General features: G+C 36.2%; 2 protein-coding genes across 2 annotated transcripts in view; one reads left to right on the top strand and one right to left on the bottom strand.

Moving 5' to 3' along the window:
- The first annotated feature begins 182 nt into the window (after positions 1-182).
- capn5a (calpain 5a) overlaps positions 183-22,992 on the top strand; it is a 32,964-nt gene continuing 10,154 nt past the window's right edge. Inside the window, exons 1-6 of the mRNA XM_048168561.1 lie at positions 183-425; positions 4,761-4,933; positions 10,368-10,499; positions 18,694-18,902; positions 19,069-19,261; positions 22,103-22,296. Of these exons, the coding sequence (XP_048024518.1) occupies positions 4,769-4,933; positions 10,368-10,499; positions 18,694-18,902; positions 19,069-19,261; positions 22,103-22,296 (893 nt within the window). The 5' untranslated portion in view covers positions 183-425; positions 4,761-4,768. The remainder of the gene's footprint in view (positions 426-4,760; positions 4,934-10,367; positions 10,500-18,693; positions 18,903-19,068; positions 19,262-22,102; positions 22,297-22,992) is intronic.
- Positions 15,455-16,116, bottom strand: ompa (olfactory marker protein a). The gene has a single exon (XM_048168564.1). It carries the CDS (start codon positions 15,950-15,952, stop codon positions 15,470-15,472), a length of 483 nt encoding a protein of 160 aa, XP_048024521.1. The 5' UTR covers positions 15,953-16,116; the 3' UTR covers positions 15,455-15,469.

Below are 22,992 nucleotides of genomic sequence, written 5' to 3' on the forward strand. Positions count from 1 at the left end.
GTTTCTCTTTCATTTGTCGCCTTGCTTTTCTGAGCTGGCTATAGAAAACTGGATATAGAATTCTCGAAACAGCGAATAAAAGGCATTCCTCTTTCTCAGAAAAGTCTGATTATGTGGATCGATTTTCACCCTACTGTATGTTTCCCTCTGATAAATGGATGAGTTGCAGAAACACACTCGAGTGTCAGCAGTGAAGGCCCCTCCCTCAGACCACAGAGAACTTGAAAGACACGAGGAAATAGACACAACACACAGTAAAACACAGTCCAGTGGATTACAGTCTCTGGAGCATTGAAGAGAAACCTGTCTCTGAACTGTGAATGTCTATCATTTGTGCATATGAATGAGTAAATTATAAGAAGCATCTGTTCATACCTCATTTGAATATCCTCAACCAGCTGGGGAAAACACGAAGAGTTTTGCAGGTAATTGAAGGAATTTAAGGTTCTTGCAACATTACAGATCATGTTTACTGAATTTTTTTTTCAAAGTCACTTTTAGGGGGGTGTTCATGTGGCTACACTCAACATCTCGCCTCTTTGCAGTGTTTTTCTCTTCTTTTGGTGTGTTTGTTGTGACATGTTTTAGTTTGTTTGCGTGTGTTGAAAAGGGAGGGGTTGGTACGCTATAACAGCCTGTAAATGAAACTGCTATATTGATACATTTAACAGGGTTCTATGTTCATAACAATATAAAGAAATGTTTAATTTGTGATTTCCTGGCCTGGAAAACCCATGAATGAAATAGTGTGAGTGCAGTCTCTATAAAATATGTATTATTAGTATTATTTTACTCAGTAATCACTAACATATGCCAAAACTACGGGAAACTTTATTTAGTCCAATGGATACAACATTGTGTTGAATTCTCTCTATTGAAAATGTTACATTCCAAACATACCTTTTACAAAAACATATTGTCCCTCTAAACAATAAGAGTTGTTTATCTGTATTTAAACAAATTTTATTTTGGCTGTTTATGGCTGCATGACTGTTTTGTTCAGTCATTTACAAAAAGTAGAAGTTAAATTGAGCCCAAACAGTTTTTGAACGCTTAAACAAAACTTAAAATGTCTGTATGCCATTGAAACTACATCAACTGATGTCATACATTCACTAAAATTACTAATATTTAGCAAAAATTAAGAAAAGTAAATTAACCCTGTAAAGTCTGATATGAAATAATAGTAATAAATTAAAAAAAAAATAGAGCAGTTATTGAAGAATAAGTAAAAAACTAAAAAATTGTGTGTGTGTGTATATATATATATATATATATATATATATATATATATATATATATATATATGTATATGTATATATATATATATATATATATATATATATATATATATATATATATATATATATAATATATATATATATATATATATATATATATATATATATATATATATATAGATTTCATAGGCCTGTGTTTTGTTTTGTATCGTATTTAGCACATCAAGCTGATGCAGACTAAGCAAAAATATGCAATTAGGTGCAGTTGTTGATATTTATATGACCAAAAAGTAAGATGAAATTCTGATAATTTGTAATGTAACTCAATGAAATCTTTATAACTATAGCAGTCTACTCACATAAAATGCATATAAATATGTATAGTTAGTAAGTAGTAAGTATAGGTGTCACTCTATACTCCCCATAATATGTCTTTGATAATATTTAAATGCTTAGTTTTATGATCAAAACTGTAGTTTTTATTGTGGAGGCAAAACATATAATGCAATGCAATACAATGAAAATTGAAAGATGGACAAATAAACGTTCCTCAAAAGCCTAATAGATCATATTTGATTCTCACATTTTAACAAGATTTAACAGTAAATGTTCATCTTGAAATATCAAGAGAAAAGATCCTGTAGCATTTGAGCACAGATAACATAATTTTGTAATTTTTTTTAATGCAATGCCACTGACACATTTTAAGTGTCCAGATACTTACTGAAGCCTTTCAAACAGCCCAAATAAATATGTCACCAGTTGAAGACGCACCCTCTGTGAAAACACAATGCCATCGCTGACTCATTCTCACGATCCTGATAGTCGAGAATGAAGAGCCATGTGTTGTGAAAGGGATTTAAATTGTGCTTAATTGTGTGTCTTCAGAAACCAGGATCTTTTGTGCTGTCAATTGGATGGTGTGGTTCCGGTCTGGATGGGTGTATGGTGTCTTAAACAGATTTATCTGAGCTTCGTATCGATCTTTCCTCCTCTCGCAGTCGTGTGTAATGCTTTTACAGCTGTGTGGTGATCTGAGTGGTGTTCGTGTTAGCGAATCCTGCAGGACAACCTCTGGTGCTCCGTCAAGAGTGATAAAAAGCAGAACAATACAGTAAACTAAAGGAGGGGCCAATAGTGTTTATCAGACGTTTGGAGACGTTTTTCTGATTTTATTTTTTTTCTTCCCCCTTTTTGTCTCTTCTGGTATGACAGTGTGATACTGACATCATGTGACTTTTAGATGTGTTCTGCATGTAGGAATAGTTCCTGCCATGTCATTCCAAACCCATGTTTTCTTGAGGCAAGACACTACAGGCCAAACCCAGTGTTTTTCATGCACTGGTAAATTTTGAGATTTTAGCCTATTTCGCTTCCATTACATGTCTTCTTTCAGACTAGTAGAAAGAAAACATCCACAATACATATTTAATTAGTGTATTAGTGTAGTGTATTTTATTACACTTTAAAGGCAATGAGATTATTTTCTGTCCTGCACTGAGACCGAAATCTCCACTTCAGCAGCTTTACATACACCAAACTTTACAGTTTTATTCCTATCTATATTCTGAAGGTTTTTACTGGGGGGAGTTGTTCATGTATCATTCACCTGATATATGTGTTTAACATTTTATTCCTAAAATCATGACTTATTTTTTTCTTTTCTGACAGTATTTTCTGATCTTTAGAGTAATAATAATCCCCTCTGTAAAAACTTTTCAACAAAATGAAACAAGAATTTTGAACCTGGCTGGGCATTTATGCAAGTGAGTGTATATTTAAAGGTGCAGTAGGTGATCTGGAAAATGCTAACGTTAGCCTGCTAGCATTGAAATCATATGATCCCACCCTCCCTGCAAAAGCCACGCCTCCTCCAAAACACATGAACATGTGGGCACACACACAGCTGCTCTCTGCAAAACGTCACAAGATACGGCGGTAAATTACCTCATGTCTCAAAGCACATAACATTACAACAATAATGAATGTAAACAACTTAGCTTGTACTTGACTGCTGCAGATTAATTTCGGTGTTGAATCTGTTGACATGGAAACTCATAATTCTGAGTCTGAATGAACAGCTCTGGTTAGAATGTCACAGGTTGCCATCTCTTAATTACGGTAGTTATGACGTGAACGCAAAATAAGCTTGTTGTTTTGATACGGTAGGAACTGTAAAAGGTGGCTGCTGTCCTGTTTGTTTGTGGTGGTGCTCCGAGACTGAGGGATGTCTGTATAAACTCTACATGAAACACGTTGATGACGTATGATGTCTGCACGAACAGTGCGCGAGGGTATGTAAAAACTAGGGATGGGCATTTTTTTTTTAAATATTGCATTAGAATATTTGTGCTCATAAAAAACGAATATTCGAATATATTTGTTTATTTAAATGACGTTTAATGAGAAAGATGTTATTTTTTTTAATCAAGTTTTTGTCGCCATTTCTAGACAAGCTTACGATTTGGCAATATACACAACAAGCTAAAGTCCGTGAGGCAGACGACAACGTTCTGTGATCAAATACAATCAACTTGTTAACATGCTCCACAGCGCCACCCAGTGCATTTAGTTATAACTGTGATTGGGATTTATCATTGATTCACTGCATTTACGGCCAGCAAAACAACGTTGTAAAATTCAAATAGTATTTTTATTTTTCGAATAATAATTACAGATTGAATATTTAACTATTCATGTACACGCCTAGTAAAAACATACGTTAACAGGCAGGTAGGGCATTGTATTATTTCATTCAGACCAAATATAATTGGGTGAAAATTTTATGGTCCTACACCTTCCACAGACCATATATTTATAAAAAAAAAATGCAAAAACATTACAGAAACTACTCTAAATGTCCAACATAACTGAACATTAAACACTAACATAAACTAACAACATCTTTCCCTTTACTGAAAAACACATAAAATAACACTTTAATCCCTAAATTTACTCTCCTAATGCAGTCCCTTGCAAAGCATGCTGGGAACTACAGATCCACTGCACAGTTTGTTATGTCAACAATAATGTGTGCGTTTCACAAAGCAATGTTAAGTTGACTGAACAAACACTTACTAAGTAAAGCTGACAATACTCAATTTTAGTAGAAACAACACAGTTAAATTACGTTCATGTAGTTACATGAGTTTTTTAAGTAATGTGAACAAGGGTGGTTTGAGTGAAACTAACAACAGTGAAAGTTCATTTTTTTGAGTGTAAGTCCCATTGAACTCAATTGGTATCAACGGAACTTGCGACCATAGTTTGCTTTGGGAAACGCACCCCAGAACGGTGTTTCCACATTAGCTTTTTATTGCTCTGTTTTATAAATGACACTCATAACTCAATTCTTGTTCTGTATTGCTACCGTATTTCTTCCGAAAACACACACACAAACCGAAACAGATCAGGCAAATGTAGGAGATATTGGTGTAAGTGTAAAGCAATCCCAGCTCCCAGGTCAATAACCCACAGAGTGTTCCTGCATAATGATCTTGTGTCTGTGTGTCATTCCAGACTGCAGCATGTTCTCATCAGTGAAGCCGTTTGAAGGGCAGCAGTTTTCAGCCCTGAGGAAACAGTGCCAGCAGAACAAGACTCTGTTTGAAGACCCAATCTTCCTCCCTGTGGACCAGTCCCTCTTCTATCACGGAAACCGCATTGGAAAAGTTACCTGGAAGAGACCAAAGGTATAAAGAAAAATTGCTTTTTTAGTTTGCAAATTCTACTTTGATGCAAATAATGTGAGTCATTTCTTACATAATGTGAATTTGTTAAGTTTGTGTGTAGTTTTTGTATTCTATCTTAATTTTGTCAGAAAATAATGGTCTATAATTTTTATTAAATAAATCAAATTATTTTAGAAACAGATTCATTCAGTAAATCTGAATTATTGATCTATATTTTTTACTATTTTATTATTAAAGGTGCCCTCGAATGAAAAATTGAATTTATCTTGGCATAGACAAATAACAAGAGTTCAGTACATGGAAATGACATACAGTGAGTCTCAAACTCCATTGTTTCCTCCTTCTTATATAAATCTCATTTGTTTAAAAGACCTCCGAAGAACAGGCGAATCTCAACATAACACCAACTGTTACGTATCAGTCGGGGTGTACGCCCCCAATATTTTCATATGCCAGCCCACGTTTCCAACATTATAAAAGGCATTAGACAAGGGCAGCCAGTAACATCTGGATCTGCACAGGTGAATCATCAGACTAGGTAAGCAAGCAAGAACAGTAGCAAAAAATGGCAGATGGAGCAATAATAACTGACATGATCCATGATAACATGATATTTTTAGTGATATTTGTAAATTGTCTTTCTAAATGTTTCGTTAGCATGTTGCTAATGTACTGTTAAATGTGGTTAAAGTTACCATCGTTTCTTACTGTATTCACAGAGACGAGCCGTCGCTATTTTCATTTTTAAACACTTGCAGTCTGTATAATTCATAAACACAACTTCATTCTTTATAAATCTCTCCAACAGTGTAGCATTAGCCGTTAGCCACAGAGCACAGCCTCAAACTCATTCAGAATCAAATGTAAACAATATAACAGTATACAATACTCACATAATCCGACGCCTGCATTGCCGCATGCATGACGAACACTTTGTAAAGATCCATTTGAGGGTTATATTAGCTGTGTTAACTTTGTTTATGCACTATTCAAGGCAAGCGCGAGCTCTGTGGGCGTGGAGCACGAGAATTATATGGCCAGTAGCCCTGATTCGCCTCATTTATAATGATGCCCCAAAATAGGCAGTTAAAAAAATGAATTAAAAAGAATCTATGGGGTATTTTGAGCTGAAACTTCAGACACATTCAGGGGACACCTTAGACTTATATTATCTTTAAAAAAAAGTTCTAGGGCACCTTTAAAGAAATCTAAATATTTTGTTTTCAGATTTATTTAATAAGTCTGAAATATCGGTCTATTTTCCTTTTATTTATTTACTCTGAACTTAAAGTTCAGTATTTGAACAAAGCCCTCAAGTATTACAAAAGGAATAGTCAGCAAACAACACCTATTATGAAGGAATTTATCAAAAGACCTGATAATTAGTGGCCTTTAGTAACTATTAATACACATTAATCTGTTAAAGATGGCTGCTTAGATTAAACTCATCACCTAAATAACCTGGATGTTGTCATTAATCATATCTAAGCTCTGTGCTTATGGAAGGTGTGGCTCATCTGGCCGCAGATCTTGTGTAACTGGACACCACTTGTAACTTTTGCATTTAAACTGATGGCAGATAAATGTGTTTGTAGTTAAAACAATGAACTCTGCTTATAGTCCCCTGCTTGACATTATTATATTTAGCCAAAGATTATAATGGTTATTGTTTCAAAATGTGCCTGAGTAAATGTTTGTGTACAGGAATAATTTCCTGTAGCTGTCTTAACTGGATTCTTGGTGTGTGATAAATCTGTTTTCTCAGCATGTAAATACACCTGAACCAGGATGTATGTAGATGAGCTGTGCCAGAAATGGGTGGCGTAGAGCTGTTGATGAAATCTGTTTCATGTGCAATATTTAGTACACTACCATTTAAAAGTAAGATTTTTTTAAAGAAAAACCAAGGCTGCATTTATTTGATAAAAAATTCAGTAATATTGGGAAATATTATTACAATTTAAAAAACTGTTTTCTATTTGAATAGATTTTAAAATGTAATTTATTCCTGTGATGCAAAGCTGAATTTTCAGCATCATTACTCTAGTCTTCAGTGTCACATGATCCTTCAGAAATCATTCTAATATGCTGATCTGCTGCTCAAGAAACTTATCTTGATATATTTTTTTTAGGAATCTATGATGAATAGAAAGTTTAAAAGAAATGCTTTTATTTTAACATTAACATTATAAATGTATTTACTGTCACTTTTGATCAGTTTAATGCATCCTTGCTGAATAAAAGTATTAATTTCTTCCCAAAAATAAATAAATAAAAAACAAATATACTGCCCTCCAAAAGTTTGGAAACACCCCTGGCAAAGTGTGGTTTTGGACGATAGCAGCATAAATCTTTATCATTTTTTGGTGCAAATACATTACAGTAACTTGACATTATCATTGAAGACCAGCAATAATAATTTTCATTTTGATTACATAATAATGGCAATATATGCATGTCAAAGTCAGACATGCCCCTTTGCCAACTGTGATGCCTGGTTACTGGTTTAAACTAGGCCCAGGTTTGTAAAAGAGTTTTGGATCAGCACACCTTAATAGCTTCAACAATTGATTGCCAATTAAGTTTAGAACACAGTGAACCAATTAGAACCCAGTTTAGGTCAGATAGCTGCTAATGGTGGATATTTTGAGGAATCGAAAATTTAAGTTTTTTTCTATGTATAAACTGTTTATGTAATAAAATATGTTTTCATAGTTTGTGCAGTCCCTTATCAGTGCGAAATTATCACAAATTAAAAAGGATTCATGCCAATATTGTCCAAAACCCCACTTTTCTAGAGCTTTTCCAATATATCAATTCACAAATTTTAGCAGCTCTAACCTAATTGCTCAGAAATTTGTAGATAAGCACAATTTAAGCAAAAGCCTTTAGATCAGAAGGTCTTTTAAGATAATGAGAAACATCAATTTAGTTTAATTTCTTGACATGTACTATGCTTCTCATCTTTCTTCCCCTCTCTACTGTTTTCATTGTCTTTACAGCAGCAATTACACAAAAACAAGCCTAAAAGATCTTTTCAATTAAAACTGAACCCAGTCCATTAAAGGCTCTGGGAAAATCTTTTTGGCATTCCATTAACTAGTTAAATATGTATGAGGTTTTAAGTAATCCACTGAATGGACTGTCATTGTTAGACAAGCTTAAAGGTTGTATTAGCTTAGTGAGCGGCTAATGTAACCGTGTTTGCTCAGTGATTTTGATCTGTAGATTTGGCTTCATATCGTATGTGATTTATTGTTTTTTTCTACCTGTTTTATCATCTGCCAGATGAAAATCCTGGACCTGATGACTTTGTAAATTAACAGCAAATCTCCTCAGCAAACTTGCATGATTTGAGGAATCAGTCATGTCAGAAACACAAACGTTACACCCCAAAGTTTAATGCTAAGTATGAGCAGTAGTAATAGCGATGCCAATGCCACTGAATGGTTGGTCACACAGAGCAGTGTGTTTACATTTAGGGAGCATTGCTACATAGAGTGCATATATTCAGGACACTCCCTTTTTCACCGTCAGTGTTCTGTTCGGGCATGTGAGTGCAATGTAGTTGAACAAGTGCAATACCATCATCCGCCCACTAAAAATCTCCTGTCATGAACTGCACCATTTATACTGTTTGTTGAAGCATTGAAGCAGAAGTCTGTTTTGTTAACTCAGGCCATTCACTCATGAATGTCACATGAAGCAGCTCTTCCTCACCACAGCTGTTGTTTTCTGTAGCATCTGAAATAATACTATCTGTTCTAAGTCGGAGAGGGAGAAAGAATACTTTGGGGAAAATCTGATTTATGTATTTATTTATTTATGCAATTTATTTTATGATTATTTATTTATACAGTTGGAGTTTTTTTTTAAAGCTTCAGGTTTGCTGTGTTGTTTATAGGGCTGCACAAAAAGGGGCAAAAAAAATATTTTTTTATACATAAATATGACTGTAAAATTATTATTATAATGCTATTTATTATGATGATTATATTATTAGGCATATATTAGGCATACAATATAATTAATCAATACAAATATTACCATTGTAATAAAACTAGTTTACTGTAAAATAAAAAAGTATTTAAAAAATATAATAATAATGATGATAATAACAATAATACTTTAAGTACAAAATTACTGTGTTTTTTTGTTTGTTTGGTTATTTTTTTTTTATAAAAATACAATACTAATATTATATCTTAAATTCATCATTTTCAGACATTAAACCACCAATCTTTTATTTTGGTGGAAAATCATGGGGAACCATTAAAGGGTTAGTTCACTCAAAAATGAAAATTCTGTCATTTATTACTCACCCTCATGTCGTTCAACACCCGTAAGACCTTCATTCATCTTCAGAACACAAATTAAGATATTTTTGATGAAATCTGATGGCTTAGTGAGGCCGGAGCTTTAGGAATCGAATCAGTGACTCGGAGCGCCAAAGTCACGTGATTTCAGCAGTTTAGCCATTTGATAGGAGATCCGAGTCACTGATTCGATTCATAAAGCTCCGAAGCAGTGTTTTGAAATCGGCCCATCACTATATTGTTGAAAAGTCATTTTGTTTTTTTGCCACACAAAAATATTCTCGTCACTTAATAATATTAAAGTAGAACTACTGATCTCGCATTAACTATTTTAAATAGGTTACCTTTATGGACCTTGAGAGAGGAAGTGTCATTGCTCCCTATGGAGGCCTCACAGAGCCATCGGATTTAAACAAAAATATCTTAATTTGTGTTCTGAAGATGAACGAAGGTTTTACGGGTGTGGAACGACATGAGGGTGAGTAATAAATGACATTATTTTCATTTTTGGGTGAACTAACCCTTTAAAGGGATGCCAAAAATGAAAATTCGGTAATCATTTACTCACCCTCAAGTTGTTCCAAACCTGTATTAATATTTTGAAGAAATGACAGTAGCCAAACAGTTGTTGGGCCCCAATGACTTCCATAGTATGGGAAAAAATATACTATGGAAGTCAGTGGGGCCCATCAACTGTTTGGAATATCTTCTTTTGTGTTCAGCAGATGAAAAAAAATCATACAGGTTTGGAACAACTTGAGGGTGAGTAAATGATGTCAGAATTTTCATTTTTGGGTGAACTATCCCTTTAAAGTTTCTCCATTTTTGACAACAACACCTTGATAACAAACTAACCCTTAAACTAATCTTATAAGTGGGTCGTTAGTTAGCCTTAGGATGAATGGTATGGTCATTTCAGCAGTACTCAAAGCTGTTGTGCCTCAATGACACACTACCTGTCAACCAAGAACAGAAAAACATGGCTGATTTAATTACAGGTGCTCTGTTTTCTAACTCACAAAAACACACTGCCCTGCAGTCCTTCTGTAACTGGACTCTGTTGTATGTGTGAATATGGAGCACTGGATCATGGGAATCTTGTTGTCTCTCTATAACAGGAGCTCTGTGAAGACCCGCACTTGTTTGTAAATGGAATTAGTGCCCATGATCTGCACCAGGGGCAGCTGGGAAACTGCTGGTTCGTGGCAGCGTGTTCCAGTCTGGCCTCCAGAGAAGCTCTGTGGCAGAAGGTGAGTTCATGTTATTATTGTTCCCATACCAATATAGTTACCATAGTAATGATAAGTTCTGCCTAAAAACAGTAGTTACCAATCTTTGTATCTCTTTTAACTTGACATGGTGTCTTAAAATGTAGTGAGAAATTTAAAAAATGAGTAAAACAAATTCAGAGTACAGTGTCAGCAATGCCAAAGTCACAGATTTGATTCCCAGAGAATGCATGAACTCATAAAATATATCTTGAATATAATGTAAGTTGCTTTGGATAAAAGCATCTGCTAAATGCATATAAATTTGGTTACCGTGCATGGTTACCTTGGTAAGTTTTTAAGGATTTAAACAACCTGCTCTGTAATTGGCGATATCAGCGGTCCACCTCCTTATCATTAGTTAATGGTTAATGAATAGGTTAAATGTCCATAAAAGTTAATATTCCAGAATGGGTACACCCAGAACCAAGATATACTAGCCAGAAGATGTGTGAAAGATCACGAGTTACATAGAGTCTATGCCAGTGCTCGAAGTGGGCCAGTGCCCTGACCGCCCTCAACACCTGCGATTTCAAATAAGGGGGAGTAACTCTGGAGTACAGGCACTTATTTTCCATTTCAAACACTGGTCAGTGCTGTGGGAAACCATTCTCCTTCAGTCTAGACTAGCACATTTACACCATATTTTCACTGTGTACTAGCTGATCATCATTTCTTGACCCCTTAGGGTTAATTATCATTGCCTGCAAAATATTACATATTTTACACTTGAGTTGTATTGTATCTGTCCATGGTGTGTCGTCACCAACGCCTCTGTATCTGACTTGGTTCGCAGATCAATATTATGTAGCTTAATGAGAAGCAACTTGTTTGAAGTCTGAAAGTCTGGGTTTCCAAGGAAGTTGCATTCACGGCGACTTTATCATAAGTGCAAGATTTTATAATTTTTAGCTTAGAGCTGTTTATATTCTTGGACTGCTCTGTGTGTGTATGTATAAACACAGATCAGGCATAACATTATGACCACTGACAGGTGAAGTGAATAACACTGATTATCTCTTCATCACGGCACCTGTTAGTGGGTGGGATATATTTGACAGCAAGTGAACATTTTGTCCTCAAAGTTGATGTGCTAGAAGCAGGAAAAATGGGCAAGCGTAAGGATTTGAGCGAGTTTGACAAGGGCCAAATTGTGATGGTTAGACGACCGGGTCAGATCATCTCCAAAACAGCAGCTCTTGTGGGTTTTTCCCGGTCTGCAGTGGTCAGTATCTATCAAAAGTGGTCCAAGGAAGGAACAGTGGTGAACCGGCGACAGGGTCATGGGCGGACAAGGCTCATTAGCCGCTTTTCTACTGTCGGACCAGTGCTAGCCAGGGCTAACAGCATGCCGGGCTGGGCCTGTGGCCACAGACTTAGGCACCGAGGCCAAAATCAAGTTGCGTTTCCACTGTCGGTCCGCTAGCTCCACAGCGCTGATCTAAAAACCGCCCTTAAACACACCTCCCTTGATCAAACGTCACACAACCCAACCCATTTCAGCGTGTAGACCATCACCTGACTACGATTAGCTCCGCCTTTCACCTCGACCGTGCCTCAAGCCCCAGCTGGCCCGCTTTGGACCAAGGTTTTCGGCGGGCCGAAAAACCCGTGCCTTTGGCACCGAGGAAGCACCGAAGAGGCACGATCAAGCTCCGGAAGTGACGGTGGAAACGCGACCGGCCCTGGCACGCACTAGCACGCCCACCTTTGGCCCGGCAGTGGAAACGCGGCTAGTGATGCACGTGGGGAGCGAAGGCTGGCCCGTTTGGTCCGATCCAACAGATGAGGAGTCGGAGTTTTAAAAAAAATAATAAATTGAAGAAAATTTTACTAAAGAATAGTTTGCAGTTTCATCAGCAGAAGTCAGCTTCAGGTCTCACAAGGAGTTCATAGGCCGCTCTGCGCACATTCACATTTCCATAACAATTATACTCTAACAGAGTCAACTAACTATGTCATTATTTCAGGTTGAATGAATCTGATTGGTTAAGAAAAATAGACAAATTTGGTAATCTACCACACATGGACAGATAGTCAGAAACGTATCTCCATTCGTCAGGATGCTGATGAGGGGACTCTGGATTTAGGTACTGGATGGCCATTTGGGTTCATGACATGGTGTCTGCTGGTCTCAAGCAGGTCTCAGAGTGCCAGTTTTCCACCAGTACAAGGGACCTGCACAGAACACTGAGCACACATACACAGATACACATGATTCGAAGCTTGGTCAAGGTTGAAGTTGATCTGAGCTCTGCTTTGAGCAGGAAACTTTCCCAAAACATACTGATAACATGTTCTTTTCTCTCAGTGAGAGGTACAGACAATATTCAAAGTTATTTCTAGTGTTTAAAAAAGGACAATATATTCTTGAACATACGTTGAAGAAGTTATTCAAATAATTTAACAGAAAGATAACTGTTGATTAATAACTTAGAAGATATATATTGAAGAGGCAGTGGATTCCAGAATCCACCCCTCCAGGTTTTCTTGTTGCTGTTTTGTTTACACTGGTGTGGCAACTCTTAGGATAAGCTCATCATTTCCCACAGAATGTAACCTTTCCTCATTACACACTGTCTACAGTGTACCTGTAATCCTTACAAATTGAGCCATGGGATGTGCTTACTGAGAAAATGATGCGTTATTAAGACAAGTCTTGTTTAGATTGAATGAGATTGCGTTGATGGCTTGTGACTAATTGGAGACTTGGGGTTATCACCTTGCTCTATTTTAATTTGTGTCCACACATGATGCACAATCGTGGACAAACATCAGATCCCATGAGATGACTTGTTTGTTTCCATGTGTTACAGTTTTCCAAATCCGAATGCTTGGAAATAGTTTTTTTTAAAGCACTTCCGTTCACTCATGAGCTTACATTCGTACGTCATCCATCTGTGTCGCTCCACGTAATTCTCATTAAAGAGCCTCGCGGGACGTCCTGCCTGTCGCTGTCACACTGCAGCGCCTGCAGTAATGCACCTTACACGGCTACACACCGCCGCGCAGTACGCTGAGCATTAGATCTCCTACTGTGTTGTGCGTTCTGTCTGTACTAGATATGTTGTTCTCTCCTGAGGTCTAATTACTGTCCGCTAACTCTTCCTGCGGTCCCCCTGAAGAGCCCCATCAGACACACACTCATAGATCTCATCTGGCCACACACTCATGCCTAGTGAGCTGCCTACATAGGCAGTATTTAAAGGTGCTAAAGCTGCTCTTAAAGTTGTGCAGCTACTTTATGTTGCAATTTAAGTTCTCTTTTTTGATCATATTCTAATGCAACATCACATCTGTGCTTAATAGAGAAAACAATCCCAGAAAACAAGCTCTATTAAAAAAAAAAAAAAAAAAAAAAAATTGTAATTAAATCAAAATTAAAATTGTTGACTTTTTGCTTGATACATTTTCAGTACCAGTGTTATTTTATTATTAAATATATTAAAATTAATTAATTAAATTTTTAATTTAAGTTTTATTTTTATATGTTCAGCTTTCATTTTAATTTTAGTTAAAATCTTTGTTGTTTTTATTTATATATATATATATATATATATATATATATATATATATATATATATATATATATATATATATATATATATATATATATATATATATATATATATACATATTTAATTTATTTTTATGTCCGTTGTAGTTTTATTTTACTTTGTTTTTATTTATTTACAAATAGGATTATGCTTCATCTTATGCTTATATGCTTATTCCAGTTAGTTGCCAAGGCAACATTTCTAATTGTTCATGTTTTCAGATTTATTTCATTTTTTTTTTTTTTTATAGTTTGTTAGCAAAAAAAACTGTTTAATACTGCATGAAATATCAATAAAACGGTGTTATTAAAATGGTTTGTGTTTGCTATGTATTTTTATTCTTCTTAGAGGGTTGCATTGATATAAATGCAAACTCAAAACCCTATTGGAATCAATTGGGATTTGATTCTCTTTTGATTCACGTAAGGTAGGCTTCTTTTGTGTCTTCCTTTTAAGATTTTTGCCAAAATTTTGCCAGTCACACATACTCCTCACAGTGCAGGCAATCCTAGAATGTAATTAAACGATATACATCAAAAATACAGATTGTACAATTATTTGGAACAGAGCTGTAGACATTTATTCCTGGGTGAAGAGTTTTCAAAGATTATATGAGAAATTAGTATTTTACATTTATTGACTGCTTAGTTGACTTATTGCATAGCAAACAGAGACCATTTTGGTAGTTCTTTGTGTGAGAATCGTACTTCTGACTCAATATTTTTAAATGATCTAGTTCACAAATTGAACTGAACTAGTTAGATTATTTAACAGCTCACTGCATACTTTCAGTTATGTCTCATAAAATGTCAACAGATGTATAATGGAAACGCTTGATGACGTAAAAGAACTGAAGAATTGTCTTGTTGTACCAGTTCAATGAAACAACTGTTAAAAAGAACCAGTTTATGGAAGTGAGTCAGACTTTCTAGAACTAATGTGTGGCATTTGCCTAAAGGCTGGGCACATTCATTGATTGCCGATATTAATCCCATTATGTCGTGGATAGAGAGGGACACTGGTCCAGTCAGATGCCTTCATAATGACAAAACATTGACATACAGAAACAGAATGATTGACAGCGCAATTTATTTTACTGTAGATTCGCTCAATAAGCATCATAATGGCAGTGGATTACATAAGTACCAGACAAAATCTTCCAGCAATATCTTTATGCATGTGTATAACAAACAATCTTCCTACAAAATGTTGCTTTTTTCTGGAGAGAATGTTAAATGAAACCATCATAAAGTTCAGGAAACAATATAGGACTAGAGCTAAAGTTTTTATTAACACAAAGAGCTTTTGTCGATTGGTGAAAGAAAGAGGATTTGACTGACCATCACAGAGAGCATCTAACCTGTCTGGGGTTTTAGGATACAGCGATTCGATTTGTCACTTGTTTTTGTTGAAGGTCAAAGAGCAAGAGATTTTGTCCTTCGTCGCTCCCTCCTTGAAGGCGAATAGGAAATACATCACTTTCCGCACCTTCGCCAGCTCGGCTATCCTTTCTCCGAACTCCTGGATGTCCGCCTCCAGGCATTTGATGGGCGAATCCTCTGGATCTCCGGCGTTCCTCCAGAACTGGCCGATGGGCTCCAGCAGCTGCCTGGTCATCAGGTTGGTCAGGTCGGGCGTCCAGAGCTGGCAGATGCCGGTGACGGTGAAACGGCCCGTTCCTTGCAGGTTCACGTTCCATTGGGAGAAGGTCAGCTCCTGCTCGCTGAAGTCCAGACGGTAGACGGACTCGTGCGGCAGGAGCAGCCTCTCGCCGTCCTGCCTCTTCTGGCCCCTCTGCTGCAGCGACTGCACCCTCAAACGCATCACCTCCGTCAGCTGCAGGTCCTCGGTGAAAGTCAGCTCCATTTCTGAACCCATGACCGGATCGCCTTCAAGTTGAGGAAGGATTCGTCTGCTTGTGGCTCGTGTCTGTGTGCGACTGAATAAACTCTCTCCTCTTTCAACCTTCACTTTCCATTACTCTACCCCCACCCCTCTGCCTCTGTGGCCCCACGGGCAAAAAGCCTCATTTAGTTGGGGACTTTATTGATTCTGCCACACATGCTCTGAGCCTCTGGATGAGTTTTGGGAGCAGGAGGAGGAGCAAACCAACCTGAGATTCACTGTTAGTGTTTGACGTGTTGCAGCACTAGGCAACAGATGCTTGCTGCTGTTTAAAAACTTTAAGGATTTTTTTTGTTTTGTTTTTGTTTTTTGATCATTTATATATACATCTGATTAACAACATTTATTTACAAATAACCCAACATAATGCATCTGGACATTTGACTTTTTTTTTATTTATTTTTTTTTATTAGATTGTCATACATCAAAAATCCAAAGATAGTAAATACAGTTTTTTTTTTTAATCTGCATGAATGCAGTATAACAAATACTATATATCAATTGGGAATAAAATATAATTTTATTATTCTATTAGTATTGTTTTATTCATAATAGTATTTTATTATTCTTTACTTACTGTATCATATAATTATTTTTGTTGTTGATTATTATAAAATGAGATGAGTTTTTAGTAATTGCGTGAAAAAAACAATATGCCTAAAATGTACAAAAATAGGTCTTAGGTGTCCTTAAAATCAGTTTTATTGTTAACTAAAAGTAAACTTTTACATTTTGTTTTCTGTAATTGAAATAAGGCTGAAATAAAATAAAATAAAATAAATATTAGATGAAAAACTACTTACAAAAACTACTTAAAATTACTTAAAAAAACTAAAATGAAAATTAAATTCCAAATATTAATAAATACTAAAATAATAAATAATAATTGTTATATTATAATAAATAAAATAACAGTGCTTAAAATAGGGTTAATTTTTGGTAAACAATTATTTAAGCAAAAAAAAAAAAAAAAAAAATCTAATTTTATTTCTTTGATTTTGGAGTGAAATACACTGCGTTCCAAATTATTATGCAATTGACATATCAGTAAGATTTCAGTACAATAAACATTCAGATTTTAGTTTTTCTAAGTTAAAAAATAAAAATGTTTGTTCATTTATTTATCCATGTCTTTTTAGATAACTGGTATCAATCTCAGACAAAATAATTTGCCAGATCTATGGAAACCCTACTTAGAGGTTGTTCTACATTATTAAGCAAGTCACAGTTCTCATGCAATATGGGGAGGAAGAAAGATCTTTCTGAAGATGAAAAGCATGAAATGGTGCAATGTTGTGCAAAAGGCATGAAAACAACTAATATTGTGTGAAACTGAATGGAGATTATCAAATTATCATAAGATTTGTGAGTGATTTAGAGCACAGCAGAACTCGGTCAGATAAAGGCTTGCTAATGAAAGTTCCTATCAAAAAATTTTATTGTATTAAAAGGGCAGCTATAAAAAAGCCAGTGTTGAGCAGCAAACAGGTATTTGAAGCTGCTGGTGTCTCTGGAGTCTTGAGAGCCTCACCATGCAGGCTGGCAGTTGTGCGTAAAGATGCATTTTAGACACCACTAACCAAACCTCACAAAGAGAAACATTTACAGTGGGTTTAGAAATACATTTTCAAACAGTTTTATTGCTGTGGTGTTTTTTTTCAGCATGGGATAGTGCATAGTGCATTGTACAATAGTGCATTGTATATGCACTATCCTCCTTTTTATACCATAGCTGAAACTGGCCAGTTATGAGCTCCACATATCTTGCAAAAGTCATTTTAATACCCTCCATCTCACTTCCCAGTATTCCAGCCCAAATAATCACCCACCAGCTCCTTGCTGACGTCACAGTCTTGTTGGAACGTGGTGGCCATTCACCAACCATCCAGAAATCCATCCATTTAGACCATCCATTGTAGTACGGCATTAGTCAGTGAATAAAACTATTTAAAAATGAGTCTTCATGTATTTCTAAACCCACTGTAAATGTTTCTCTTTGTGAGGTTTGGTTTGGAGTGGCTGAAATGCATCTTTACGCACAATTGCCAGCCTGCATGGAGAGCTTCTTGAGACTCCAGAGACACCAGGAGCTTCAAATACCTGTTTGCTGCTCAACACTGGCTTTTTTTATAGCTGCCCTTTTAATACAATTACATTTTTTGACAGGAACTTTCCTCAATAAGCCTTTATTTGACCGAGTTCTGCTGTGCTCTAAATCACTCACAAATCTTATGATAATTTGATAATCTCCATTCAGTTTCACACAATATTAGTTGTTTTCATGCCTTTTGCACAACATTGCACCATTTCATGCTTTTCATCTTCAGAAAGATCTTTCTTCCTCCCCATATTGCATGAGAACTGTGACTTGCTTAATAATGTGGAACAACCTCTAAGTAGGGTTTCCATAGACCTGGCAAATTATTTTGTCTGAGATTGATACCAGTTATCTAAAAAGACATGGATAAATAAACGAACAAACATTTTCTTAGAAAAACTAAAATCTGAATGTTTATTGTACCGAAATCTTACTGATTTGTCTCTTGCATAATAATTTGGAACGCAGTGTATGACCTGGGCATGTTCTATCATTTGATTCACCCATAAGCTCCTATAATTCCATGAATTTCAGGTTTTTATTCGCCATATTTTTCTGATCTACATCAGGTCTGGCAGTGTTAGGTTTAGTTGACTCCAGTATTTTTTTTTTATAGGTTATTCCAGATTGGAAGGACCAGGAATGGGACAAGGATAAACCAGAGAGCTATGCTGGGATTTTTCACTTTCGGTTCTGGCGTTTTGGGGAATGGGTAGACGTCGTCATTGATGACCGACTGCCAACCGCAAACGGGCAGCTCATCTACTGCCACTCCAACGACAGTAATGAGTTCTGGAGTGCTCTGGTGGAGAAGGCATATGCAAAGTAAGTACCACGACCAACATAAACAGAAAGAAAACTGTCTTATTGAATGAAGCTAGCATATATTTTGAGGGTTATTTCAGATAAATGTTTCTTGAGCACCAAATCGGCATATTAGAATGATGTCCTTCACTGAACTGGTTCATTTATCTGATCCCTCATTTATCAGGTTATGTGGATGTTATGAGGCTTTGGATGGTGGAAACACAGCTGATGCTCTGGTGGATTTCACTGGTGGTGTATCTGAGCCCGTGGATCTGCTGGAAGGGAAGTTTAACCAGGAGGAGGAGGCCCGTCATCAGCTGTTTGAGCGGGTTCTGAAAGTCCATGACAGAGGAGGCCTGATCAGCTGCTCCATTAGAGTGAGTTAGTTTAAAGGTGCCGAAGAACATGTTTTCAAAAGATGTAATATAAGTCTAAGGTGTCCCCTGAATGTGTCTGTGAAGTTTCAGCTCAAAATACCCCATAGTTTTTTTTTTTTTTTTTTATTAATTTTTTTAACTGCCTATCATTATAAATGCTCCGATTCAGGGTACGCGGCCCCTTTAAATCTCATGCTTCACGCCCCAAGAGCTCGCGCTTGCCTTAAACACCATAAACAAAGTTCACACAGCTAATATAACCCTCAAAATGGATCTTTACAAAGTGTTCGTCATGCAACATGTCTAATCACGTAAGTATAGTATTTATTTGGATGTTTACATTTGATTCTGAATGAGTTTGATAGTGCTCCGTGGCTAAAGCTAACATTACACACTGTTGGGGAGATTTATAAAGAATGAAGATGTGTTTTTGCATTATACAGACTGCAAGTGTTTAAAAAATGAAAATAACGACAGTCTTGTCTCCGTGAATACAGTAAGAAACAATGGTAACTTTAACCACATTTAACAGTACATTAGCAAAATGCTAACGAAACATTTAGAAAGACAATTTACAAACATCACTAAAAATATCATGTTATCATGGATCATGTCAGTTATCATTGCTCCATCTGCCATTTTTCGCTATTGTCCTTGCTTGCTTACCTAGTCTGATGATTCAGCTGTGCACATCCAGACGTTTTGCCCTTGTGTAATGCATTGAACATGGGATGGCATATGCAAATATTGGGGGCGTACACCCCGACTGTTACGTAACAGTCAGTGTTATGTTGAGATTCGCCTGTTCCTCGGAGGTCGTTTAAACAAATGAGATTTATATAAGAAGGAGGAAACAATAGAGTTTGAGACTCACTGTATTGAGACTCACTTGTTATTCAACTATGCCTAGATAAATTCAATTTTTGAATCTAGGGCACCTTTAATATTAAGTGACATGCAATAGGAAATGTGATAAACAAAAGCATAAGCATTTTTATTGCAGTAATCGTATTGGATTTAAGGCAGTCAATGTAACGTGTTAATTAGATTAATTAATTACAGTAAAAACACGTTAAAATTATTAACGCCCTTGCCCCGCCCCAGACCCACGTAGGTCATCTAACATTTCATACAGTTGATTGATGATGAATGTGATGCAAGGCAACAACTCACTCTGTGATGAAGCCTATATGATGACGTTAGAATGACCCTAAAATTCAAGATATGGGGGCAAAAACTGTCCCCTGTTGAGGTTTTGTCTCATATTTACACCATATGATATAGTGAAGCTATATCACACGAGTGCTATTTTTGTCTGAATTGCACAAGCGCAAATGCAATACTGATTTTATACAACAGTTCAATAAATAACAAGTTAAAGGTGATAGAGAGGATTTTTTCGTCGACTGAGAATCCAAAGACAGTTACTGAGTTTTTCAAATGAGCGCATGCGTAAGAACAGCCCCCCTCCTTCACAGCTCACTTCAAAGGAACGCCTCCCAAAACTCGTGCACGAGTATCGGAACACGAGTGTTTACCACCGGCATTCACTGTGTCGTGTTTTTTGGATTCATTATGTCGGACTCACCGCAGGTAACTCATAATCTGCAGTTGTTTCTCCTGTCTCCTGACAAAAACATTGCATGCAGCGCCTGTGGAGTGTGGAAAGTTACTGGAGCGCGCAGCCGCGCTCGTCTCTCACAAGGAACGTCACGGCAGTGATTGACAACCCAGAGGGCCAATCGTTTACGCGATAAGGCCCTACCTCGTGCACAGATGATGTATATTAATATTATTACTTTCAGTGCACCTAATAAATAGTCTTTTATCCGTTAGTAAAGACAGTTTCAAGTAATAGTGCAAAAATGTATAAAACAAAACATCCTCTTTAGCACCTTTAATACTGTGTTATTTTAGACACAATATTTTTGCTCAGTTTTGCCAACAAAAATATAAAGACAATACACAGTAGTGTTTCATTTCGGAATCTACGTTTTGAACGAACCAAGTGAACAAATGATTAAATGAAACATTAATAAAGAGAACAATTTACTTCACTCCTGAATGAATTAGCCATTTGAACGAATCGAATAAATGAATAAATGAATCAAGGACTTAATCATTAATACATTTACTGCCACCTACTGGTAGTTTTAAGTTTCTTATTTAGAGTATAATTTAATTTAAAAGTAATTTCATATTTCCATATTAATTAACAAAATAAATAAAATTAAAACATTAAAAATATAGTTCACCTAAAAATGAAAATTCAGTCATCATTTACTCAACCTCATGGTCCAAAAGTTTGTGTAATAATTTCTATGTTGGATCAAATAAATATTTCTTTCTGAAGCTACTTTTTGTAATGTCTATTTGATGCTTTACACAATAATGACTTTATCTGGTAATTTCTCAGCCAAATTTGATGATTAATTAATCTCTACATCATGTAATTAAATAGATTACAAATTTTAATTTCTTGACAGCCCTAATTGGAATATGCATAATGTGTTGTGACTATAATTTTCAAAACAGTGTGTATTTTATTAGGTATTCTGATGTAATGTCCTGCCCCATAGACGTCCATTATATGTACAGTACTTAGTATTTGTTTTTTCAAAATATATTGGAAAAAGTTTACATTTTCTGTGGTAATCAACAGCATGCCACAGATACTATGCATAGAGTTGAATTTTCATTTAAAGCTGAATTATATATATGTGAAGTATGTAACAGCGAATCAAGACTCATTGTGTTTAATGCAATAAGAAATGTGATGAACACAACTTTCATGCCGCCCGGTCTCATGTTTTCATACTGTTTTCATTCTCTTTTCCGTAGGCGACTACTCAGGCGGACATGGAAGCCCGTTTAGACTGCGGCCTGGTCAAAGGTCACGCGTACGCTGTAACTGATGTACGTAAGGTACGTCTGGGCACAGGCCTGCTGTCATTCTTCAAATCAGAGAAGCTCTCCATGATCCGTATGAGGAACCCTTGGGGCCAGAAAGAGTGGAATGGTGCTTGGAGCGACAGGTATGTGAACATCTGCAAGCTGTTAGTGTTACTGTCGAGTGTGTGGTTTATCGTTAAAGCAAACGGTACACATTTTAAACATGTCTCCAGCATCCAGCATTAATTTGCACAGCTACAGGAGACTAAATTAATTACCGTGTTTTCTGCATTTGAACTGTCAACGTTGTTTGTGCAATGGGAACTAGGCCTTATTTTAAGCTTGAAGTTTCCCTGGCCTTCCCTGATGTAAATAGTTTGATTTAAGGCTAGAGACACCAGAAGCACTTCAAATGATCATGTAAACAAATTTCCCAATTGGTAGACAGCATTTGCCTAATACTAACATTTCCTAAACAATTAGGAAGAGAAATGATTTAGATCAAAACATGCTTCATAAATAAAATATGAATAAAGTATAAACATTATTGTACATAATGCATGAGGCAACCATGTAAAAAAGAAAAAGGAAGCTATGGAAAAACAGGAAATGTGCTGACACAGAGACGCTTTGTTTCAATCCAAAGATTGTGAGCGTTTTAAATGCTATGTGTATTTGTGTGCTCATGCTGCCTCCTACTGGAGGACAAACTGAACATCAGGTGTCGTATTTCAGCATTGTAAAGGTGCATTAAATCAGTCTTTGTTCATGCTAATACAGCAGTTGTCTTTGAGTTTATACTGACCGTGTTGACACTGCAAGGTTTTGGGATTTAAATG

The sequence above is a fragment of the Megalobrama amblycephala genome, linkage group LG19, assembly GCF_018812025.1.
Source record: "Megalobrama amblycephala isolate DHTTF-2021 linkage group LG19, ASM1881202v1, whole genome shotgun sequence".
In the NCBI taxonomy this organism is placed as follows: Eukaryota; Metazoa; Chordata; class Actinopteri; order Cypriniformes; family Xenocyprididae; genus Megalobrama; species Megalobrama amblycephala.

Bases quoted from the DNA above. Each gene is read 5' to 3' on its own strand.
- ompa (XM_048168564.1), bottom strand. From the start codon at position 15,952: ATGGGTTCAGAAATGGAGCTGACTTTCACCGAGGACCTGCAGCTGACG.